The sequence below is a fragment of the Martes martes genome (genome assembly GCF_963455335.1).
Source record: "Martes martes genome assembly, chromosome: 6".
NCBI lineage: Eukaryota > Metazoa > Chordata > Mammalia > Carnivora > Mustelidae > Martes > Martes martes.
Genome location: NC_137893.1, coordinates 124,605,721 through 124,632,881, shown reverse-complemented (window position 1 = coordinate 124,632,881; position 27,161 = coordinate 124,605,721). Strand labels below are relative to the sequence as shown.

At 37.7% G+C, this 27,161-nt stretch overlaps 1 protein-coding gene across 1 annotated transcript in view; it reads left to right on the top strand.

Annotated features, from left to right (window-relative positions):
* Nucleotides 1-27,161, top strand: part of GMDS (GDP-mannose 4,6-dehydratase) — a 616,840-nt gene that overhangs the window by 484,140 nt on the left and 105,539 nt on the right. Inside the window, exon 8 of the mRNA XM_080805486.1 lies at nt 7,669-7,787. Coding sequence (XP_080661612.1) covers nt 7,669-7,787 — 119 coding nt within the window. The remainder of the gene's footprint in view (nt 1-7,668; nt 7,788-27,161) is intronic.

Sequence of the window (27,161 nt, the reverse complement as noted above, 5' to 3'; positions counted from 1 at the left end):
CAGGAACTAATTCTAGAATGGCTTACCTGGGTATGCGAGTGGGAACAGGTAATTGGAAACACCTGGTTGAGGTAGGTGGCTGGGCACGCTCCAGGAAACAACCACTTCTGGGAAGTATGTTGTGACAGTAATGGTGTTAGGGCCAAGTTAGAGCATTTGTTAAATTACAGTGACCTGAAAGTGAGTTTCCATATTCCAGGTGTTAGTCTGCGAATTACTGTTGCCCTCTTATAAGCCTAACACTGCACGAAGTTAAAGATAGACAGAGCTCTCTACATAGAAACTACAGGCCAACACAGTAATGCTTATGTCAAAGACAAACATAGCCATTTTGTTATTATATTGAAGCAATCAGCTTATGTTAGTCATCACAAGATAGCCCTTTGCAATAGATTTTTTCTAGAGAGGGCTGCAATAATCCCTCCCATTCAGCAGGACCATTTGCTCTGTGACTCTACTACTCTTCTGATAAAGCAGGAGATCTGTTTCCCCTTTGTTGGAATTTGGCTGACCCTATAAACAGGAGTATGTAGAGGAAGTGACTCTGGGTCACTTCTAGGCCAAGGCTTCATGAGGCCTTGCAGCTTCTGTTTTGTAAAAAAGCTTGAGCTAGATGGTGAGGGACCACATGGTTGAGGGACATGTGAAGGAGGACTGAGGTGCATTTAGCATCAAGGACCCAGACCTGTGAGGGAGGCCAGTCAGATCACCTCAGCCACAGGGAGCAGAGATGAGCCATCTGCACCAAGCCCTCCAAAATTCCTAGCTCACAGAATCCTGAGTAAGAAAAAGGTTTAAGTCACTAAGTTTTAGGATAGCTTATTAAGCAGCATTAGACAAGTGGATTTATTTATATGTGGATTTTTCATTAAAGACTTTTCATATATTATTTATACGGTCACATAATTTTGGGATATATATAATTACTTTAAGATAATTCCTTATGCACTCAGAATATGCTATGCTAAACATACATACAAGCTGTAGATTTTGCTCAAATTAATTTTCGATTCTAAGCGGCCACAAAATGATATTACATAGGAAGGGAGACTGTAGATACCTGTGTCAATACTGCTGGTTGGCATGGAGACGCTGCTGAAGGAGGAACCAGTTTTACTGTCAGTGCCATAGCCCTCGAGCTGAGAGACAATGCAGGCTGTGATCCGGGGAGGGGCAGAGAGGAGGCAATACTGCCAGACAGCACCATAGCAGCCTGGTGATTGATGGACTGTTCTGTGAGCCACGTGAACCACCCAAGGGCTGAAAAAGGAGGACAGCCACATCCTGGAACAGAGAATATTATGAGTTTGAGGAGAGGGTTTAGAGAGAAGTTTGAAATGCAGCAGCTAGCCACCCTCAGTATGCTTTCCTGTGTCTTCTCATACGATTCTTCAGCAAATTATCCTACCTTGTTTGAATAGTATTAATAATTGAAAAGGCACTACCCCCAGGATCTATACCAGAGGTTAAAGTGAAGAAAGGATTGCAAGGAGAAGAAAAGGAGCAAAACAGATGAATAACCCATATCCTAAGAAGTATTATTCAAAGAAAAATACATGGCTGGAGCTCAGTTCATTGTCCTCCATAGATTTCAGAAAATTATAGGCAACATGTTTGTGTTCAGTTTGCTAAACACAAAGGTGGGCAAATTACAGTCCATGGGCCAGTGAATGTGTTTATAAATAATGTTTTATTGGAACAAGCCATGCCCATTTGTTTCTGTTTTATCTGTGGCTCGTCTCGTGCCACAATAGCAGAATTGAGTACTTGTGTTAGGTACCATATGGCTCAGGAGCCTAAATATTTACTACCTTGCCCTTTGAGAAAAAGTTTGCTGACCCCTGGCTTAAAGAAAATAAATGAAAGAGTTAAGCTGGAAGTAATCAGGAAAGATATAGAAGAGAAAAATGAAATCAGTCCAGAAACTGAAGCCACCTTAGCAAGAAAATTTAAAATAAATGTTACTGAAAACAATCAGGTGAACAAGCAGGAAGAAACCACATAAAATACTATGGAAAATACCAAGCATAAAAATGATTAGATGGAGTATAACAGGCATAGAAGGCAGAAGAAAAGAGATACAACATGAGCATAATTGGTGCACCTGGAAAGAAATGGAACAATAAAAGAGTGAAATATACTAAAAGATTCATAGAAGAAATAAATACATAACTTGAATCTGCATATGGTATGCCAGAAAAGTTGATTTCCAAATGATTCACACAAGACTAGGGGCTTTTGGGTTTTCAGTTCTCATCCAAGGATGAGGAAAACTAACCTCAGCCTTGGAATTTATAGATTGGTGTACGTGGCTGGAAGGAAAGCACAAAGAACAGGGCAGATTTTGACACAGCCTTTTTCTTTTGGTGCATATCAACCTAGAATAATATGGTAACACCGAAAGTAAGAAGTAAAAGCTCTGTCACTTTCTAAATTGTGTTCTATTGTTCTTACTAATTTATTATATAATGATTCTTTTCCTCTTTAGTAACTCAGGATCTTTAAAATGAAAATGAAGTGAATCCACAAACCACAGTATTTTTGGCCATGAAGAAAATTAATAGATTAAAAAGTCCTTAAGGCCAGCCCCTGGTTTTATGCTAGATGGTTTTCTTGATATTGTTTTATTTATATAATCATGTGGCACCTGTTTCCCAACTATGTCATAGTAAGGGGGAGTCTCCCCTGCTAACCCTCAGAACTACGTATATCGGTACTGCAAAGCATAAGGCCTGACGTAGTGCAAGACTACTTGAAGTCCTGACCTAAACTGTGCATACCAGGCTGTTATCATGAAAACAGCTACTGAACAAAGTTTAAAGACAAAATATATGTGATTGGAACCCTAGTTGGCATTTTTTAATCAGGAATTTTGATATCCATTTTTTCAAATTCCTATGATTTTTATTAGAATTATTTCATAGACTTTCTCCCCTAATATATAGTTTAATTATATGTTAATTAATCTATATATAGAATCATTAGATAATAAATTAAAAACAATGAAAAATCTGTTTTAAGATTTTTATGACAGTAGTACATAAAGCACAAAGCACAGGGCTAAAAAAGCAGCAGTCAAATAAACACAGTTAAACATAACCTTGATTAACAAATCTTGTTATTCATGGATGACAGCTCAGTTAATAAGTGTTTGTGGCTTGGATACTGAACTGGAGGTTAATGGCGAGGTAGAAGCAATTGTAGAATCCAGATTTTTAAGACAAACACACATCACACCCCAAAAGGCATGCATGGAATCAGGTGTAGTTAGTCGGCTGTGGTGATGTACTTTGGGTGTTCTCCTTCACTGGTCCAGCTGTGAACAGCCTCCAGAGCTACCAAATCAAGGAGAGAGGAATGATCCTTCACTGCCTACTTCCGCGTTCATGACTTGAATGGCCAAAGAGTAGATTGTGGGGGGCAGTGTTTTCACTTGAATTTTCTACAGTTTTATTTTGACTTCTCTTAATTAGATTTAGAAAACAGGTAGCTTCTGTCTATAATTATACAGTTAGAAAAGAACACATGTCCAAATTTAACTAATACACAACCATCTACACTCGGCCTTCAGAGGTCGATGATATGGCCTCAGATTTCTTCTCTACTTCATGAACCTTAAAAGCAAAATGAATGTGAGACATGATTTGAAAACTGCACTTTTCATTTGCCATTAAGGGACATTTTTATGTTGAAGAATCTGAAGCCTTGGTACATTCCTTAACTGATTGTCTTTCCTCCCTGTGGGATGGATTAAAAAGCAGGAGATTTTTTTGTTTGCACTGGTGATCAGGTCACGGCAGAAAGTAAATAAGTATCAGAGGAAGTGGATAAGTCAGTCATATCCTTAAAGGGCACTGAAAGAATGTGGGAAGACTCTTTTTTCTCCTTCATTCCTTGAGAGACAAAGAGAGGGGACTGACATCTAAAACATGTAACCTCAAAATTGTTTCTATAGTCAGAAGCCAAAGCCGAATGGCGATTTGATCACAGATTGTGGCCTGGCTGTGTCATGGGTCATATGTTCAGCATGTGAACAGGAAGGTGAGAAGTGGTGAGCTTTTGCCTCAGTTGTGCCATCCATCAGAGAATAAATGGACCAAATCAACGTGTGCAGCTGTATAAGGAGGTGAATGGCTGAGTACTTCTCACACAGGGGCCTTTGTGTCCTGGACATGATCTAGCATTATGATGGGATGCACTGGGCCTCGGCTTTGTGGCAAATTACTAACCCATTATCACACCAGAACACAAGATCATTTATCTTCTAATCCAGAATGTCACCTGTTCTTCATTTACCAGTCAATAACCATTAATTATGCTCGGTGGAAATTTAAACAAAGCCCTTTCCCTCTGTTAAAACCAGTAAACTATTCAGTAATAACAAATAAATCTGGAGTTGTATATCCTTTCCCTTCCCATTCCCAGACTGGAGTCTGGTACAATATGAACTCTAGAGGAAATGCCTAGAAATTGATAGGTCAAAGGCCACAAATAGTCTGATGGAAAAGAAAAGAGCAGATTCTTGGCACTCACTTTATTGAAAGTGAGAGGCTCCTACGGATCCCCAAATTCCTGTTGGGGAACAAAACAAGTGCCAGGGAACTTGTGCCCAGTGTTTAAAGTAATCCACCATTAACCAGTAATCATATTTTCTCCTTTTATTTTTAGCAAGCCCTTGCTTTCTTTCACATGACTAAAAATATAATTTTTTCAAAACCGTTCTAGCACAACATAGTGTTTCAAAAGAAATAAAATAAGCTGAGCAGTCCTGAAAGACCTATTTTAAATGTTATTTTTAGAATGGAAATTTGAGTAAAACACATGTAAGTGTATACACTAATCCCTCAGAAAAATGTTCAAATAGAAATTCTAGCCAGGAGCATAATTTAGTTTTTCCTAAAAACTTTGAAAGTATTTTTGAAGAAAGCCAAAAAAAGTGTCTGTGTGTGTGGGTGGGTGGGTGGGTGTGGGTGCATGTGCGTGTGCGTACACTCAAAGGAGATGGGAGGGTCAGCTTAGCTGGGGAAGGGTGGCCAAAGGGCAGGCTCCGTCCCAGTGAAGCCGACAATACTGTGCGCCATTGGTCACAGGGAAACTCAGTGAGATAATATGAATTCATTCCAAGGACTAGACCTGGGCCTCTTGTGTGGGATCTGGAAGGAGTGGTCAGAGTTTCCAGACAGAGGAGAGAAGAGGGCATTCTAGGCTGCAGGAACTGCACGTGCAACACATGGAGACACAAGGAGCTAGCCCCCCAGCAGGTCTCTACTAATGCACATGTGCCTCAGGGCCTGCAACAAAAGACACCTCTGTGAGGACCTTAACAACAGGGGGTGCTGTCTCAGGGCTTGGCCAGCAGACCTGGGCCGCATTACAGACCCCACTCCTCTCAGCGCAGACCATTTTTAATAGTGGGCAAAAACCCTGAGTTCCAGGGAGGTACAAATATCTTGGAGACTATGCTGCATGGACTATCCCAATAAAGAGAACCTCTTGCGTTTCGTGCCTTTTAAAAATGGATCAAGTATTATTATTGATACTAACCTTACTAGTGTGAATTTTTAAAGTGTTGTGACTCAGTTTATCAGCTGTGATCTCTTAATGCAAAATGACACCTGTAGATATTTTCATGAATGCCAGCAAAACTCCCTCCTAGCCAAGACACTTTCATTAATTACTTCTCAGTATGTCACTGACCCCAATCTACTGCCATTGTCTCACCCAGTGTGCGCACCTCAAAGCCACATAAAACTGCCAAAAGTCTCATCCTCCATAAAACAAAGATAATATTGAAAAGTCTTACAATAGACCAAGAATATAAAATTTTCACAAGAAATAACTTCAAGTAAAAGATAAACATCTGTTTTTTTTTTTAATTTTTTTAGAAGGGTGCCACAAATTCAAGTGAATAAAGAGGAATTAAACCTTTTTGAGTTACATCCTCTGAGAAAGAAGGTGCTCCACTGGCTTCAGCAGCTTGTTTTTCAGCTGATTCAATACCAATGAGGGAGACGCCAATCAGAACAGTTTTCTTTAGATGTTAGAACCAGAGTGTAATACACATAATGTTGGGGACTGTGTTCTAATGAGGTGCCTATTATTTTCACCTATTTTATTTTGAAAAGTGGGTGAAAATGATGGAAAAAAACAGTTGTCATTGTTGTTGGAGGCTTGGGTTTTTCTTAAAGAGGCGTGCTGCAATCACATACAAGCTGTACTTTTGTGGTTTTTAATCCACATCTTCAATCTGTATAACAAAATCATTAAAATTAATGCACAGTTCCAAACTATAGAAATGATAGGCCTGTGTGCTGCTGATTAAAGTTGTTATAACTGAGTGGAGCAGGGCTGTGACCATTGCCACCAGTTTGTGTCTGAGATTTGCAACCGCACTATTGCCCAGCTAGACTTCTTGTTCCTGTTGAAAAAGTGCACCACTGTGAAGCACACACTGAGCACTTGACCTTGAAATTCTGCCTGATGAATCCTCAACTCTGGTGCATTCTTATTACCACTCAAATAACTTTTTTAAAAGTGGCAGTACTGTTCATTACATAATTGTTTTCCCTTTAATGATTCTTGATTTACTTTGCTTTTTGATGTCAACACCGTGGAAAATTTCTAACTTTATTGTTAGGAAATTTGGTTCTACTTTTGAGGAAGATCATCTGTCTTCAAATGACTTTTCCTTACCTTCTGTCCATGATATAAAGGAAAATTGGGCAATTCTTTGTAAGCTCTTCTTTTCTTAAATATACTATAGAAAGTTTATTTGCCAGAGATGCTCTTGAACATCTTGTTCCTCTAAATTATAGCCCAAAGACCTGCTGTGTGAGAATCGAGGTGCCTAAAACAAGTTCCAGCCTATTGGTGGGAACTTCTGTATCCCAGGCATCTATGCTGAGATGTTCCCCTGATGCTTCTGATGCACATTAAAGTTGGAGAACCACTACTGTGATGTTGAGAATATTGTTTTAAATTCATGGTTATTTTCTAGCTGTGCATGTCAAAGTATTCAAACAAGGAGGCTATTAGACTGAGGTGACTTTTAATTCCTTAACAGCCTATATAAGTGAACCAAAACCTAAGCCAGAGTGAGTGCACTCAAATCCAACAAAAGGAACCTTAGGAACAACCAATCACAAACAGTTACCTCTGCTTTTTCAGATAAGGCAACATGTGAACTATAATCAATTACTAATTCCTTTATTTTGCTTCAGTGTCTACTGTATGAAAACCCTACTCCTAGTTCCTGTTGGTATAGCACTCTTAACCACCTTTGATTTAGTGCTGCCTTATTCAAGTTGAAGTACGTTCCCATAAACTCTTGGGGGAAAAAAATAATGTGCCTCAGTTTACCTTTTACCAATGTCCATATCTATTTTTTTTTTTTACAGATTTTTTTATTCATTTGAGAGAGAGAGTGAGAGTGCACTTCTGGTGGGGGGGGCAGAGAGAGAGGTAGAGAGAATTCTAAGCTGACTGCATGCTGAGAGCATAGCCTGATGTGGGGCTTTATCTCAAGACCCCAAGATCATGACCTGAGCCAAAACCAAGAGTTGCTTAACCCACCATGCCACACCCTTCCAGTTACATGTTTTTGATACCATTGTTTCTCAAGTGACAGCTGGATGCAAGTTTAACTTGGATGTGCCTCTCTCTTTCTAGGCTATGTGGCTGATGTTGCAGAATGATGAGCCAGAGGATTTTGTCATAGCGACTGGGGAAGTCCATAGTGTTCGGGAATTTGTAGAGAAATCGTTTTTGCACATTGGAAAAACTATTGTGTAAGTATGAATTGATTTCCGGCCATTTATCAAGACACTTGCTGGCAGGTTTGCATGTGTGCTTGCTCTTCTACCTTGGTTTTGTCTTTTTCCCCTTTTAGTCTCTTGTAGAGCAATACATGTAGTTTCAGAATGAAAAAGGGACTTTGTTCTGCACTGCATCCAATCCCAGTTATATTTTACCTTTTTTTTATTTTTTGAAAGTTTTTAATTTTTTTAATTTTAAACTTTTTGCTATGGCTAACACATGGTTTACTGTGATTTTACTGTAGGTAATTCTACTCTTACCAGATCAATGTGATAATATTATACAATTGTTTTTAATATTTTCATCTATATTTTAAAACTTTGAAACCACAAAAAAACTGAGAGAGAAATTTCAAATCCATTACAAACAGTCTTCTTATCTTTGAACCATTGAGAGTAGGTTGCCAACCTGATGCCCCATCACCCTGGACTTTTGTGTGTATTTCCTGTAAACAATGGTATTCTCCTACATAAACACAATACAATCATCAAAATCAGGAAATTCACAATGATAAGTTACTACTCTCTAATCCTCAGATCTAGTTTATAATCACGTGTTGCATTTATGTGTTGTGTTACACAGATTTTGGAGTTAAATTTTTGGACTGTTTGCAAGATTTTTCTGAAGTCCTTTAATATAGATGGAAAATTTTTTTTTCTGGTAATTTTTTATTGTGTTAAAACATATATACATATACATAAAATTTGCTATTTTAACCATTTTTAAATACACATTTCAGTGACAATAAATATATCCACAATGTTATGCAACCATCACCACCATCCATCTCCAGAACTTTTTAATCTTCCCCAACTAAAACTCGGGACCCATTAAACAGTAACTTGCCATCCATCCCTCCCCCCAGCCCCTGGCAACCACCATTCTACTTTATATCTCAAAGAATTTGCCTACTCTTAGTACCTCATATAAATCAAGTTATATAGTATCGGTCCTTAGTGTTTGGCTTATTTCATAAAACTCAATATATTCAAGATTGATTCATGTTGTAACCTATATCATCATTTCATTCCTTTTTAAGGTTGAATAATATTCCATTATATGTATATGCTACATTTTGTTCATCCATTCATCTTTTGTCGAACACTGGGTCCCTTCCAGATTTTGGCTATTGCAAATCATGCTGCTTTGAACATGGATATACAAATATTCATTTGAGTTCCTTCTTTCAGTTCTTTTGAGTATATAGTTAGGAGTAGAATTCCTGGGTCATATGATTATGTTTAACTTTTCGAGAAGCTGCCAAACTGTTTTCCGAGATCCATTTTTGAAATATAAGAAAGGGCTTCTACTTTGAGCTATGATAAATGACAGATATCAGATTAAATCTCCTATCTTAAAAAAAAAGAAGAAAGAAACTATATAAAATATATGAAATAGTTGTTTTAGACATTGGACAATAGGTAGTGCAGGTCTGTGATCTTTGATAGAAAAGAAACAAATGAGGTGACCCCTGCAATCACTCTGGGCCTCTTCCTGGAGACACAATCTTAACCATGGAACATGAAAGAGGCACTCCAACAGAGAAAACTGTTTTGCTGAGTTGAGGAGGTAGAGGTCAGAATTTAGAGTCTGAGTCACCTAACATTAGGGGGCAGAGTTCTAGAAAAGTGGGCTCTACAAAGAAAAACAACCTCCAGAAATCTGTATAAGGACCCCATTCAGTTTGTATTGAATAATAAGATGTAGATGTCCTAGAAGAAATTCCGTAAACTTAGATGAAGAACTACCTGGGAGCTGGGAACTGAGCATTCTTCAGCGCTTACTCAAGTCTAGGAAGCATTTGCATTTCAGCCAGTCTCAGTGGAGAGAACTTTTTCATCACTCAGAGAAGTGATACCAGTTCTAAAGGGCTATGTCTCAGTAATGTGGCTAATCCTAAGAGTAAAGGCTACTCCAGACTTAGACTAACAAAGTTTAAGTACAAACTTCAAAAGGACACAAGGAACAAACCTCTACCATAACAAAGCCCAGCATTTTTCAAAAGAAGGGAGTAAAATCTAGACTCAACAACATAAATTTCTTAACATTCAGCATTCAATAAAAAAAAAAATTAGTAGGACTGTCAAGAAGCAGGAAAATATGACCTATAACCAAGAGAAAAATCAATCAGTAAAAACAGTCTGGGGAATAATAGAGATGATGTTATAAGCACTCAGAGATGTTAAAAAGCTATTATAACTACACTCAAATATTTTAAGAAAAACATGGGTTTAGTGAGAAGAGCGAGAAAATATATATTTAAACATAGCTAGATGGAGCTTCTAGAGATGGAAAATTAAATACCTGAAATGAAAAATTCACTGTTGGCATCAAGAACAGATTAAATACTGCAGAAGAAAGGATTGTTGAACTATAAGTATATAGAAGTATAATAATAGAAATTATCCAAGATGAAACATGGAAGGAAAAAAAAAAGACTGGAGAAGGAAAATAAAATAAAATAAAACAAAACAAAAAAACAGTCTCAGTGACCTGTGGAACAATATCAAGCTACCTAACATGTGTAACTGGAGTCCCAGAGGGAAAAGGGGGTAGAGCACAGAGGAAGAATTAAATATTGGCCAAAATTTCCCCAAATTTGGTGAAAACAATAAAATCACAGATCTTTAAGAGACACTATATCCCAAACAGGATTAACACAAAGAAAATTTCACCAGGGCCCATCATAGTCAAATTACTGAAAATAAATGCTGAAGAGAAACTCTTAAAGGCAGCCAGAGAAAAAAGAGAACTATTTACAGAGGAACAGATAAAAGAAAGTTTTGTCGTCAGAAACTACGTAAGATGAAAGACAATGGAGTAACAATTTTTAAACGGCTGAAAGAACCCTACAACCTAGAATTCTATACCCAGAGAAACTGTTTCAAAAATGGAGGTGAATTAAAGACTATTTTCAGACAAACAAGGCTGAAATAGAACATTGATAGCAGACATTAGAGAAAAGGAAAATGATACTAGTTCTAGGTGTGGATTTCTAGGGGGGAATGAAGATCAAAAGAAACAATAAGTATGTTGGAAAACATAAAAGGTTTTTTTTCCCTCATTTTAAAATTTCTTTAAAAAGAAATTGGTTAGAAGTAAAAATCATAATAATATATTATGAAGGTTCTAATATGCATAAATAAATTATATGACAACAGTAGCATAAAGTATGGGGCAGGATAGAGCATTTCATTATTTTATTGTTTGTAAGATTCTTAAACTAGATGCAAATTGATATAAAATTATTCAGAGATAATCTGAAGTAAGTTGAAGTGCATACTACAAACTCCGGAGAAACTACTAAAAACAAAATAAAAAGTAGCAATAAGGCAATAGTAGAGTTAAAATGGAATCCTAAAAAGTGTTTCATCTAAAAGAAAGAAGAAGAGACAATGGGAATAAATAACAGATGGGACAAATATAAAACAAATAACTATATTGGTGATTGGGTCCATTAAATTCTCTAAAAACAAAGAAATAATTTGTTGCACTTGATAAAAAAAAGCTATATGCCATCTATAAGAGACACACATTAAATATAAACATATAAGTGAAAAGTAAAAAGATGAAAAGAGAAAAAATGCAAACACTGATCATAAGGGACCTGGAGTGGCTACATTTATATGTGACAAATTAGACTTCATTTAATTAGAAGGAATGAGTCATTTCATAATTTAAAAGGGATCAATTCATCATGAAGACATAACAATTTTAAACGTATATATACCCCATTACCATTAGTTCAAAATACTAACTGAGGAAAAATAGACAAACCTTATATTTGAGTACTTCAACACTCTTCTGTTCATATTTGACAGAACAAGTAAACAGAAAATCTTTGAGGATAGAAAAAACTAGAACAACATAATAAGTCTACTTGACCAAATTGACATTCATAGAACATACCACCTACCTAGCCCAGAGCAGCAGAATACATATATATGCAAATGTACCTGTAACATTCACCAATATAGACCATATTCAGTGCCATAAGAGAAGTTTATAAATTTTAAAGTGTTAAAATTACAAGAAAATGTTTTCTGACCAAAATGAAATTCAATTAGAAATTAATAACCAAAAAAAAATGTTTAAGATCCCCAAACATTTGGAAACTAAACAACACACTTCTAAGTAATTCACAGGCTAACAAAGAAACCACAAAGGAAATTAGAATATATTTTAAACTAAATGAAATGGGAACAGCATGCCAAAATTTGTGGGATCTAGCTAAAGCAATGCTTCAAGAGAAGTTTGTGGCTTTGAGCACTAATATTGAAGAAAAAGGATCCCGAACCGGTTATCCATTGTAAGTAGTAGCTTCCCTTGTAAGAAGCCAGAAGAAGAGCAAACTAAACCCAAAGCAAACAGAAAGAAGAAATGATAAATGTAAGAACAGAGATTGATGAAATAGAAAGCAGAAAAACAGTGGAGAAAAGTCAGTGCAACCCCAACCTGGATAAACTTTCATCCAGACTGACCAGGGGAAAAAGAGAAGACATATTATATATATTAGAAATAAAAGGGGCGCCTGGGTGGCTCAGTGGGTTAAAGCCTCTGCCTCTCGCTCGGGTCATGATCCCAGAGTTCTGGGATCGAGCCCCGCATCGGGCTCTCTGCTTAGCGGGGAACCTGCTTCCTCCTCTCTCTCTGCCTGCCTCTCTGCCTACTTGTGATCTCTATCTGTCAAATAAATAAATAAAATCTTAAAAAAAAAAAAAAAAAAGAAATAAAAGAAGGAACATCACTACAGATCCTGCAGATATTAACAGAATAATAAGGATATATTATGAAAAACTAATGCCAGTGACTTTTTCAAACTAGAGGAAATGGACAAATTCTGTAAAAGATACAACACTGCCAAAACTGACTGAAAAGAAAAATAGAAGTCTTGGTTCTATCTCTGTTAGAAAACTCAATTTTGAATATTTAAGAAAGAAAATAATACTTTTCCTATAAACACTTAGAAAAGAGAATACTTCCTAACTCATTTTATGAAGCCAACATTACCCTGATACTAAACACAAAAACTGTTTAAAAGAAGTGTGCAGACTAGTATTCCACATAAACATAGAAACAAAAAATCATTACAAAAATATTAGCAAATTGAATCTATCAGTATATAAAAAGTTGATATATCATGACCAAGTGGGATTTGTCCTAGGAATCCAAAATAAGTTTAACATTTAAATATCAACATAATTCACTATATTTTAAAAAACAGAAGAGAGAAACCATATGATTTTTTCAATAGTTATAGAAAAAGCATTTGAAAAAAATTCAATGACTATTTATTATTAAAGAAAAAACACTTTCAACACACTAGGTAAGAACTGAAGGAAATTTCCTCAAGTTGATAAATAGCCTCTGAGAAAACCCCACAATTGACATCATACTCAATGCTGACAGACTGAAGACTTTTCTCCTAAAAATCAGGATCAAGGCAAAGATGTCTCCTTTTATTATTCCTTTTCAAAACTGTCTTGAAGATCCAAGCCAAAAATAAAACAAGAAAAAGAAATGAAAGGAAGAACTATATCTGTCTTTATTCACTGATAGCATGATGGAGTACATATAAAACTTTAAGTATTCTACCACTGAAGTAACTACTAAAACTAACAGGTGTATTTAGCAATGTCACAAGATACAAAATCTGTACATAAAAATCAATTTTACTTATATGTATATAAAAACACTGATCAGAGAAACCAAAATAGCCCTAAATAGAGGGATATACTGTGTTCTTGGATTAGAGGACTGAATGTTGATAAGATGTAGATTTTCTTAGAATCTTAAAATCAATCTATAGATTGAGTGCAGTCCCAATCAAAATCACAGACTTTTTTGGTAAAAACTGACGGGCTGATTCTAAAATTTATATGGAACTGCAAAGGATCTAGAATCATTTTGAAAAAAGAAGATCAAACTTCCTTTAACACTTAATCTTCATGATATTGACATAAGGATAGATTTATAGATCAATGGAACAGAATATAGAGTCCAGAAATAGACTCTTACTTGTACCAATTAAATTTTTACAAAGATGTCAGGGTAATTATTGGGGAAGGATAGTCTTTTTAATAAATGGTTCTGGAATCATGAATAGCCATACCATATGGGGGTAGGGAGTGAAACTCAATCCATAAATCATACCATACAGAAATTAATTGAAAAAGGATTATAAATAGAAACATAAGAGTTAAAACTAAAAACCATTAGATGAAAACATAGAGGAAAGGTTTTGCAACTTCAAGGTAGGCAAAGATACCTTGTTTCTCTACTAGCTTGAATTATAAGAGTTTTTATGTTTTATGTTCTCTCGGTCCACGACTGCCTTTTCAGTTTCTCAACAGTGCCTTTCAAGAAGCAAAAATTTTACATATTCATGTAATGTAATTATTATTCTTTATGGATTTTTGGTTTCTGTGTGTGTTTGCAGTGAATGTTTATCTTAATTTGGGGTAAAGCCAAGGATTTCTTAGGACACCAAAATCAAGAGCCATGAAAGGAAAAAAAAAATGACAAACTGAATATCACAATTTAAAACCTCTGCTTTTTGAAAGTGACCATTAAGAAAAGGAAAAGGCAATCATGATCTGGGAGAAAATAAGTGTAATACTTATATCAGACAAAAATACTTCTATCTGGACATGGAAAGATCACCCATAACTCAAAAATAAAAAGACAAATGACTCAATTTAAAAATGGGTCCAATATCTGAACAGATAACCTCATACAAGAAAATATACAAATAGCTATTTAGCACATGAAGAGATGCTCAACAAGACTAGTCAACTGGGAAATGCTCATGAAAAGCACAATGTAACACCACTACACCCCCATTAGAATGACCACCATGCCCAAGTATTGTTGAGGATGCTGAAACAGCTAGAGCTCTCATACATTAGTGATGAAATATAAATGGTACAACCACTTTGAAAAATAGTTTGGCTTCCTTAAAAAATCAAATCTATATTTATCACATGACCAGCAATTTTCCCAGACATTTACCAAAGAAAAATGAAAATGTACATCCACATAGAGACTTATACATGAATATGTTTAATGGCTTTATTCCTAATAAAGCATTGCCTTCCCTAACATTCAATCAATGAGTAAATGGATCAACAATTGTCATGTATCTGTACAGTGGAATACTGTTTAGTTACAGAAAGGAGTGGACTAGGATGAATCTTAAAATCTAATGATTTTAAAATCAAGCATAATTACTTAGTGAAAGAAGGTCAGCCACAAAATAGTACATACTATATAATTCTATCTATATGATATTCTAGGAAAGAAGAATTTGGACTGATCGAAAGCCAATCAGTGATTTCTTGAGTGAGATGGGCTGAGTTTGGGGTGGTGACTGGGAAAAAGAACAGGGAAATCTTTTGAGGTGGTAGCAATGTCTCATATCTTGACTATAGTGGTGATTGCATGAATGCATGCATTTTTCAAAACTCATCAAACTATACCCTTGTTAGATATTTTATTATTTGTAAATTATACCTCAATATAGTTGATTTTTTAATAAAAGAAATAGAAAACAAGGAATTTTAAGAGCCTATCATCAAGGAATATTTAAGTGAATTGGATAAAGTGTTATCACACTTTTAAAAATAATGCTTAAGGGGCGCCTGGGTGGCTCAGTGGTTTAAGCCTCTGCCTTCGGCTCGGGTCATGATCTCAGGGTCCTGGGATCGAGCCCCGCATCGGACTCTCTGCTCAGCAGGAGCCTGCTTCCCCCTCTCTCTGTCTGCCTCTCTGCCTAGCTCTGATTTCTCTCTGTCAAATAAATAAAATCTTAAAAAAAAAAATAATGCTTAAGAGGACTTTGAATGACATAAAGTATGATTACGACAATCTTAAACTAAAAAAAAAAAAAAAAGGATACAAGTGTAGATCTGTTGTATGATCTAAACTCTCTAAGACTATGCCTACAAAAGATTAGAGGAAAACATGCCAAAAATTTAACAATGGCACTTTCTACATAGTAGAATGTAGAAAGTGTGTGTGTGTGTGTGTGTTTGTAGTGAATGTTTATATCTACTGTATATATTGCTCTGTATCCAAACTGTCTGTGAGGAACCTGTATCCTTTTTTAGTGAGAACTCACATTACACACATTTTTTTTTAAATATTAGGTAGTATTATAAGTGAATCCCCAAAGAAGACTCTCTTCTTTTTTTTAATTTTTTTAAAGATTTTATTTATTTATTTGACAGACAGAGATCACAAGCAGGCAGAGAGGCCGGCAGAGAGAGAGGGGGAAGCAAGCTCCCCGCTGAGCAGAGAGCCCGAAGCGGGGCTCGATCCCAGGAGCCCGAGATCATGACCTGAGCCAAAGGCTGAGGCCTTAACCCACTGAGCCAACCAGGTGCCCCAAGAAGACTCTCTTTTGGAAAAGTGGATAAGACTTGGCCTTTCTCCCATCTTGGAGATAATGTTTTCAGTCACCAGGCCATTCTCTGACCTGTACTCCCATGAGCCGAATGCCTATTTTCTGACCTAGCACAGTCCCTCACAAAGTAGGATGCTATTCCAGGAGATGTCGATGAAAGCATTCCATGTCTAGTTCATTTAGAAAATACTGAATATTATAACCCCCCTTGGAGAATTGCCAGTAAAGAAACTGTTTAACTTTGTTTAATCCAGCATTTTCCAAGCTTAATTTTTAAGTTTATATTAAAAGCTTACACAAACAAGAGTTCTGTGGATCACCCGCTGGGAAATGTTCTTCTGTCGTTCAAACCTGAATACCAGATACCTATTAAGTCTGACTCCTTCCCTGTCTTCAGAAGTAGTGCTTGCCATTGGCAGTTTCTCTGAGAAGGTCCGGTAAAGCAGTTGAGTCGGTTTTACTAAAATCTATTTCAAATTTCAGGCAGTGGACTTCATTTTGTTTCAAAAGGCACACTAACCACAAATCAAGCTTTCAGTGGTATGTTAAAAATTGTCTCTGAGTGGTATATAACATTTTGGTAAAATACAAAGTTTTTTCCAAATTCTTCCAGAAAAGAGAGATTGATATGAGGTGCTAATCACTTTGTCACTTTCATAAGAGTCTTCTGGGTGGCCTAGCATCACCCTGGCAGCACTCACCTGCCCAGTGCCCAGGACCCGCTCCAGGTCTTTCTGTGTCATACCATTGGAGTTGTGGGAACAGAATGCTTACAGTGCATATTCTTCATAGTTTGTCTGAAAATATCAAATTCCTTCTCAGGGCTAGATAATAAAATCATGATGGTTTTGTGAATGCTGTCTGCAAGTTCTGTTCTATTGTTTGTTTTTTTTCAATTTCCTTCCTCTGGATCTTCTTTGGGCCCCATGCATCAGCATACCGATCTCAGCTGGAAGAAGAGCAGGGAAGCCACAGGCAATTTCATGTGCTAAGGCCAAGCCTGCTCCTTGGGCTTCAGAGTCCCTGCTGCAGCTGTGAGCTCTGACAGGCCAGCGAGTCCTTCTTGGGAACAGTGTCCACACAGTCAGAAAGCAGGCAGAAAGGAGCAAAGAAAACACTGAGATCTAAACAAAGCTGGGAAGGCCAGGGATAGTATTGTACCTCAGTAACTCATAGATTATAATTTGCAGAAATATGCTTTTCTAAACTCTTGAGGAGGGCAGACCTCTTTCTCCCAAGGATGCTGTTTTCGTTTCTTTATTTCAGTCTTGCTAGCTTTCATTCTGAAGACATTCATCCTTCTGTCTACACAAACTGATGTGCTATTGTGTTATAAAATCACCATCCTCGTGCCACATCCCCTGAGCTTGAATCCCGGCCCCATAGGTACCAAAGAGATCATTTACGATCACTGTGTCTCCATTTTCTTAACTGCAAAATGGGGATAATAGAGTACCAACTTCAGAGGGGTTGGGTAAAGAGTAAATGGGCTGAATATATGTGAAGCCCATAAAACAGTGCCTGATGCTTCAAAGCTCTGTATAAGTGTTTGTGATTAATAAATGGGTAATTGATTGAAAACAAGGGATAAATAAAATGTGGGAACAGTAACATTAGACAACTGGTTTTATGTGTGGAGACAAGAAATGTTTTATGTTGGTGTGACTAGGCAGAACTGAGTGCAGACACTCATCAGAGAAAGGCCACTGCAGGGGAAAGAATACACTTGCCCACCTGTAGGTGGATAGAGGTTGTGGACATAATGAGACATCTCTTTGTCTCTAACTCCTGACCCCTCCTGGGAAGTAACGGGCCATTTATCAGAATTAGGACACCTTTTTACTGAAACTCTTTCCTTTGAATTTCTGTGAATGGCTTGGAGTTCTCTCAAAATGAAGATTTTTTTATTGTATTATGTTAGTCACCATATAGTACATCATTAGTTTTTGATGTTGTGCTCCATGATTCATTGTTTGCATATAACACCCAGTGCTCCATGCAATCCATGCCTTCCTTAATACCCACCATCAGGCTCACCCATCCCCCACCCCTCTAAACGCTCAGTTTGTTTCCTGAAGTCCATAATCTCTCATGGTTCGCCTCCCTCTCTGATTTTACCCCCTTCATTTTTCCCTTCCTTCTCCTAATGTCCTCCAGGCTATCCTTATGTTCTGCAAATAAGTGAAACTATATGATGATTGACTTTCTCTACTTGACTTATTTCACTCAACATAATCTCCTCCAGTTCCAACCATGTTGATGAAGAAGTTGGGTATTCATCCTTTCTGGTGGCTGAGTAATATTCCATTGGGTACATCTTCTTTATGCATTCGTCTATTGAAGGGCATCTTGGCTCTTTCCACAGTTTGGCTATTGTGGACATTGCTTCTATGAACATTGGGGGTGCATATGGCCCTTCTTTTCACTACATCTGTGTCTTTGGGGTAAATACCCAGTAGTGCAATTGCTGGGTCATAGGGTAGTTCTATTTTTAATTTTTTGAGGAGCCTCCACACTATTTTCCAAAGTGGCTGCACCAACTTGCATTCCCACCAACAGTGTAAGAGGGTTCCCTTTCTCCACATCCTCTCCAGCATTTGTTGTTTCTTGTCTTGTTAATTTTGGCCATTCTAACTAGTGTAAGGTGGTATCTCAATGTGGTTTTGATTTGAATTTCCCTGATGACTAATGATGATGAACATTTTTTCATGTGTCTGTTAGCCATTTGTATGTCTTCTTCGGAGAAGTGTCTGTTCATGTCTTTTACAATAGCACCAAAAACCATAAGATACCTTGGAATAAGCCTAACCAAAGAGGTGAAGGATGTATACTCTAGAAACTATAGAACACTCAGGAAAGAAATTGAAGAAGGCACAAAAAGATGGAAAAACATTCCATGCGCATGGATCGGAAGAAAAAACATTGTTAAAATGTCTATGTTGCCCAAAGCAATCTATACTTTCAACGCCATCCTGATCAAAATACCAACGGCATTTTTCAAAGTGCTGGAACAAACAATTCTAAAATTTGTATGGAACCAGAAAAGACCCTGAATTGCCAAGGAAATGTTGGAAAAGAAAAACAAAGCTGGAGGCATCACAATGCCTGATTTCAAGCTAGATTACAAAGCCATGATCGCCAAGACAGCATGGCACAAAAACAGGCACATAGACCAATGGAACATAATAGAGAGCCCAGAAATGGACTCTCAACTCTATAGTCAACTAATTTTGACAAAGCAGGAAAAAATATCCACAGGAAAAAAGACAGTGTTTTCAGTAAATGGTGCTGGGAAAACTGGACAGCTATATACAGAAGAATGAAACTCGACTGTTCTCTTACACCATACACAACGTTAAATTCAAAATGGATGAAAGACCTCAGTGTGAGACAGGAATCCATCAAAATCGTAGAGGAGAACACAGGCAGTAACCTCTTCGACATCGACCACAGCAACTTCTTTGAAGACACATCTCCAAAGGCAAGGGAAACAAAAGTGAAAATGAACTTTTGGGACTTCAACAAGATAAAAATTTCTGCACAGCAAAGGAAACAGTCAACAAAACAAAGAGGCAACTCATGGAATGGGAGAAGATATTTGCAATTGACACTACAGACAAAGGCCTGATATCCGAGATCTATAAAGAACTTCTAAAATTCAGATTTGGAATCAGTAGGTCCGGGCAGGGCCTGAGATTCTGAATCTCTAACCAGATCCTAAGTGATGCCCGTGCTGCTAGTCCACAGAACACACTTTGAGTAGCAAAGCCTGGAGAATTATAGAATCTCAGGTTTGACATGAACCTTGACAATCATTGAGGCCAATCCCATATCACTTTCTACCTTGTTTTTAGTCATCTCTGATTCCCTGGTAGGCTAGACAGTGGGCTCCTTCAGAGCATTATTTAATTCTAGTTCCCTTCCATTCCTTTCATTCTGCCCAATATAGTGTCAGACATTTAGTAAAATAAAATAAAAATCAACATTTTAATTTATGGAAAAATAATTTTTGGAAATTGGGGGATTTGATTTTAGGGTTGTCTTGAAGGGGTGAAGGAGTACTTGCTTAAAAATTAAAAGACTTAAAAATTCCAGGGCTTTCCATGAGAAGAGTTCAGTGAGCACCTGCAACTGGTTTGTTCCTTTTCTTCTTTTTCCATCCTATCCTTTCCATCTCCAGTATTCATAATATCGCCTAAGTGCCAGTTGAATTTAATTGCAATTGGATTGAATTTATCATCTGATAAATTGAGGTAAAAAGAGTGCTCTGGACTTTCCATTTCTGCCATTAATAAATTCAGGAATGCACTAAGGTGAGACGAAGAAATCTAAAACCCAAAAGTCATACACCCCTTTTTTCTTTCATATGGCTTAGAAAAGGTAGACCAATAGATGACTGGAACCTCTAAAGAATAAAGCCAAAGTTTCTGGAAATTGCTTCTGGTCCTACTGACTAAAGCAAACCCTAATACGAGATGAGATGCTATGCTTTTGTAATACAAGTCATGTCAGAACCTAAGGAACTTTGGTTTATTTATTAATCATTAGGTACCCAATCCTACCAGTTCTTGATGAATCAAGTTCTTACAAATGAACTAATCATTTACTTTATAAAGTAAAGTAGTTTATAAAGTAGTTTGCTTACCTCAAAAACATTATAATAGCAATCTGTCAAAAATAATCTGAAAATTGGAGAATGTCCAGGAGCTTATCTTTTTAGAAAATGTAACATGCTCTCCTAAAACATTTTACATTTTAAAACATTTGACATTGGTTAATCCCAAGACTGTGAAAGTCCATAAACCCATGACCAATATCCTTATTTGTAGTATTCTTAAGGTAGTTTTGCTTCTGAATTGTAATATGTAGAGCAAAAAATTTTAATTTGAATTACTTGTATAAATCATTTTTTATTCACTTATGTTTTCTTCCTTATTTAAGCTAGCTGACTTATAAATTTATTTTCCATAAAAAAACATTTTGCAGGAATCTAATATTAATTAAAGAAATCAAAGAAGGTATAGGCAAAGTATGGTCTTTTTTGTTTTAAATACAATGCTGCAGGTTGAAAATTTAAACAAAAATTAAAAGTGTACCTTTGTAATGTAATTTAGTCATCTAGATTATCTTTATGCCCTCAATTTCCTACTTTACAGAAGATATATCGTGTTTCAAGATTTTCCATATTCTTTTGCGAATTTAAAAATGTATTGTGGATTACTTATATTGGGATTGAGGGGTTTTTTTTAATACCTCTTAAATAGAATTCATGTTGCTTTTATTTTTTTAATATTTTTAAGATTTAATTTATTTAATTTTCAGAAAGGGAGCACAAGCAGAGGGAGTAGAAAGCAGAGGGAAAAGCAGGTTCCCTGCTGAGCAAGGAGCCTGATACGGAGCTTGATCCCAGGACCCTGGGATCATGACCTGAGCCAAAGGCAAATGCTTAACCAACTGAGCCACCCAGGCATCCCTTCATGTTGCTTTTAAACGACCCTCTAAAGGCTTTATTAAAATGTATACATTAGAAGAAATCAATATCCTCCACTCTGCAGCAGAAGCAACTTAACATCTTAGTCTGTAAAAATATGTGCACTTTGTGTTCATGTTTTCTCAAGGAGTCAAACATGACATTTTGTTTTTAGGGGTATTCTATTGAGCTCCAAAAGTTATGAAGGATGATATAAAATAAATTCCTTTTTTTTTTTTTTTTTAGTGTGTGTGAAATATCCATGCTAATGAAATCTTAAATATAATGAAAGTATTTATAGTAGGAAGGAGAAACAAGTGATTGAGCATTTTTAGGAGTCAGAATTTTTTTTGTTTTTAAGGAAGTGAAACCGAACTCAAAATAGCCTTGAAGATAGTCAGATCCAGGACTTGGTAGTCTATCAGGGCTCTCTTTGCTTCTTGGAATGCTGCCTTCATTCCTTCAGCATGTCCCTAGGGCAGAGGACATCACTAATAGCATTTCTGGGGACATAGACTAACATGGTGAACAAAGAAAAGAACATTTGATAGTTATCCATGTGGAAACCTCCTGAGGAAGGATTCTGACTGTGCCCATTGGGCCCATGGTAACCTCTAGACCATTCACAGAATCCAGAGTTTGGGGCCAGTTCCTAGTTCCCGTCCTGTTGTTAGGGATAGAGAATTCTGTACTGGTCTAACCCGGGAAAGGATCAATGTTCTTCCCCCAACAGGGGGTGTTATTTTTAGAAGAAAGGCAGAAACTGGTGTTCAGCAGACAAAAACAATATGTTCACATAGCATTTAATGATCATTTAGTGTGAGCCCAAAAATGTGCTATGAGCTGACCACTGACTCAGTTTAGTTCCAGGGTTGGGGGCACTGTTCTCACTGAGAAGGAAACTGAGGCACAATGAAGTTAAATATCCTCCGAAGGTTACTCAACCAAGTGAGGGGTAGAGCCAACGTGTAAACTGAGCATTTTCTGACTCAAGAGTCCCTTTCTTTATATTGCACTTTTCCTCCTACTTGTTTCCATCCTTAAAAAAAATACTCTGAATGTGATGGTTGCATGCTAACAGTGGAGTCACATCATAGGCAAACAACTTGAAAAACCAGATCCAGGCCCACATGCCTCTATGAAAGAGAAGCCCCAAACAGAATGCCAAGAGAGCAAAAGAAGTTAAATCTTGGCTTGTGAACCCCCAGAAGCCCAAGTTCTGATGGAAAAGGCAAGATTTGAAGGCTCTTCCAAGGATAATCTTCACTCTCTGCAGTTTTGTTTCTAAGCTCTTCCACTAGAAGCAAATCCCCCCTAACCTGTAGCATCGCTCTGGTTCCTTGAGCACCTCCTGTCCTTTGAAATCTGCAGTTGTAAGCGAATGAGACAGGCCGGGTGGCTGTCTCAGTCACCATTGTCCTCAATGCTTACAACAGCTGGCCTATGATACCCTCTTACTTGAGCCCAAACGGATATCCAAAAGCCACTTGTCCAGAAAAGCCTTCCAAGAATGCTCCTTATCGCCCTAACTTGCCCAAGTTAGGTTCATCACGGGTCATTCTTTCCTGGTGGTGACAGCTACAGAGAAGCCACTCTGCTTCTTACCCCTGGGAGCTACTAAGGAGGGATGATAAGGACCTTCCTGCGCACAAGGGTGTGGCGATGGAGCATATGGGCTCACCTGAGAAAAACTTAGAATCCGTAGGATTTGGTGAACAATTGGCTCTAGAAGGTTAAGGAGAGCTTGATTAGTGGTGCCGTCATTAAGACAGAAAACTTTCTGCCCTCTCAGAGTTTGCCTGCCAGGCTTTATGTGCTTAAAGGAGAGTTACGGATATTTTCTCTAAACCGAACTTTTCCTTCAACCTCATTATTACATGAGTGTCATATCAGACACACCAATCAGCATCTGGAGGATTCTCACTTTAGCTCTTTTAAGATCTGTTAATCACTTTTCAATTCTGTTACTGTTTTTGAAATTATCTTGTAATTTTCACTGAAAAAGCTTGGAAAATATGTTGCCATCTGTATGTTTAGACTCGGTACCAGTATTTACTCTTGTGTCTTTGATATCATTTGAGTGAGTTTTGCTTTGAATTTATTAGAAAATAGTACATCCATTTCATTGTAGGTGAGTAGAAGACACTTGGGAGCAGATCAGTACCAAGTGTGATCCTGATACCATGTAAGGTGTTATGCTGGACAATTAAGTTCCCATTTGGTCACTTGTATTGACAAGGCACCCTTATGACAACAAATGTGTTCTTCCAAGGGCGTTTGTTTATTTGGAGGAGGGTGCATTGTTGGGTTTGTTTTTAGTGTGATGTTTTGCCTTACACTTTCCCATCAACTTATTACTAAATAATGTGAAAAGGAAGCACTTTTCTCCTACAGTTAAAGTGACAGGAGCATAAGCTAAACTGGCAAATCTTTGTCTTGACTAATTTTCTGTCATTAATCTTATTAAATTTTAAGAAGAGGGTCGTAAGAATAGCCTGCATACTTGTGAGCCACCACCATCTGTGCTGGAGGAAAAAAGATGTTTTGGCCAATGGAAATATTTATCATATTTTGTGGCACTCTGTCTACATTTTAAGTAAGAATGGCAAGGGGCAAAAATTACTATACATTTAAAAAGAAACCCATTTCGGGGTGCCTGGGTGGCTCAGTGGGTTAAGCCTCTGCCTTCGGCTCAGGTCATGATCTCAGGGTCCTGGGATCGAGTCCTGCAGCGGGCTCTCTGCTCGGCAGGGAGCCTGCTTCTTCCTCTCTCTCTCTGCTTGCCTCTCTGCCTACTTGTGATCTCTCTGTGTCAAAAAAATAAATAAAATCTTTAAAAAGAAACCCATTTCCCAAATTGTTCTGGCTGAGATAACAAGTCATTTTGTGCTAATGCATATACTTCCCTTAACTGGGAATTGCTCCATGGTGGTTGTGATTTCTGGCCCTTGGGCCTTGAGGAGGAGGGTGAGGAAGCCTGTAAAAAGTGGAAGGCCAGTGGATGGAGATTAGGATGTGAATCTTGTAACCCCGTGACTGGTGCATCTGCTATAAGGCACTCCTCAAAATCACTGCTTCCTCATAAGTTACCTAGTTAAGTGGCCAGCATAGTTCCTAAGACATAGTAGATACTCAATAAACGTGCTCATTTCTTCTACTTTCTTTTTCTCTCAAAGTAAAACTCATCTCAGAGAATCAGAAGACATTTCCTTTCCTTTGAGTAGTGCAGGCTCTAATTGCCTGACAATAAGAATATGTTATTTACAAATATACACAAATGGATGTAGATATTGTGCAAATTTAGAGTATCCGTATTGAACTAGTATCACCATGATCACAATTGGAGCAATGTCTGCAGAAAGATGGATTTAAACAGGTTCTTGGCCAAAGTGGGAGATATGGATGGTAGTTAAGAAGAGGGAAAGCATTCCAAGTGGGTGGAAAGGCATGAGAAAAGGCATGAAGGCAGGAGTTAGTAAATTGTATGTGGGCGATGGGCAAGCTGATAAACTGGGTTGGACCAGCCTGACCACATTGGGCATATTGAGAGATACTCACACCTACTATTCCCTCTGCTTCACTGTACTTCCCACTCATTTTCTAGGTCTTAGCTTAGACATCCTCCCTAGCCCGGCATCCTACACTCAACCAAGTCTTGCTAGGTGCTCTCCTGGTCCTCTAATAGCACTCTCCACCTTCTCTCATCATTCATACACTATTGTAGTGGCCATGAGACTTTAAGCCGCTTCATGACAAAGACCATCTAGCTTATTCATACCTGTGTCTTGCACCTGGCTTAGCTTACTAGGTGCTCTTAATAGGCACTTAATAGGTGTTCAGCGAAGATTGATAGGAGGTAGGAGGAGAGGAGATGGATAGATAAGGTTGGGCGAATAGAGGAGGTACAGATGACGGAAGCCCTAAGCTATGACTGGGATTCATACAGATGTCAAGCCACTGTCCTTAAATTACACCTTCCCACCACAGCCCCTCAGTAAGACCTCCATTCATTTTTCTTACTCCTCTAAAACAGAAGAAACTCCACCTGCATTCTTTGTGGGTAGACAGGATGCCCCAACTGAGTTAAAAGAAATAAAAATAAAGCAGGTAGTTTAGAGCCTGGTTAGCAATCCAAGCAAGGATAGCATAGAAACACGAAGGCTCGCTTAAAAACTAGCGGCACATTTGAACTTCCCTTCGCTGCCATTTTTACATCTGAGAAGAAGCATCTCTGGCCTTTTTCCTTTTCGATCTTTTGAGCTACCCTCATTAGACATGATGAGCACACGAAACTTTTTTTTCATTGAGTTAATCATACCAACGTGATTTCTCAAAGATAAAGCATAAGGAAAGACACTTTGAAAGTACAATTTAAGTTTCACAGTGATACTGATAAAAAGAAGAAAGCAAGGAAAACATTGACCAATCAAGAACTCTTACTGGTAATAATGTCTGGGAGGGGCACCCCAGGAAAATGACAGTGACCTTTTAAGAGGACACCACACCCGTTCTGCTTATTCCAACTGTGTGAGATAGAGGTGTTGCCTCATGGCCTTCCTGAAATTGTTCAGCCCCCTAAACTCCTTTCTCTCCACATATAAGCTGCAGATTATACTGCCTGCCTGACTCCTGGTGTGGAGATTCATCCGTTGGCATTAACAAGAGGCCCATGATATGGAAAGCGCAAAATAAATGTAGTCGTTACTCTAACAAGTAATAGGAACAGCTGTGTAATGGATTGAAATTTTACACTTTTTGGTGTAGTTGATTATTCATTAATGGCATGTAATAGCTGAAGCCTCCTTACTTAGTAACAATTATCATTATTAATGTAAATTAAATGGATTAAGACTGAGCATGAATGGAGTCTACATTTCAATAGCAATGTCATCTTTCTTTGCACAACTTAAGTTCTCCTACACACATGCTACAACCTTTACACTAGTGTTGTCTTTTAGAAATTAGAGTAGATTTTGTGATTAAAACAATGGTCCCCTGAACATAAAAATTATACTCTGTCTTCCTCTCCTGTTCCACTAACCAGTCGCCCCTTACTCCTTTCTGGGAACAGTCCCTCCCCCTTAGGCTTCAGCCCTCTTGCCTCCTCAGAAAACTCAGTTATCTCTCCCTTCAGCTGTCTTTCATGGCTCCTTCCCATCAACATCTTGATGTTGTCGATGCCTTATATTGTTAAAAAAATGCATCCCTGCAAATATGCATTCCCTTCAGACACTGCTCTTCCTTTGTTCTATCAAAAGGTACCAAAGAGTTGCCTCTTCTCGCCACCTCTTTCTTTCCCTCCAATCCCTCCCACATCTACACCTCAGTCTACCTTTTGCCCCATCACACCGTCAAAGCAGCTCTTTCTACCATCCCCAAGGACCTGCACTGCACTAAATCCAACGGACCTGTTTCAGTTCTCCAATTCTTGACATCTCCCCGTTGTCTGGCATTGTTGATGTGCTCTCCTTT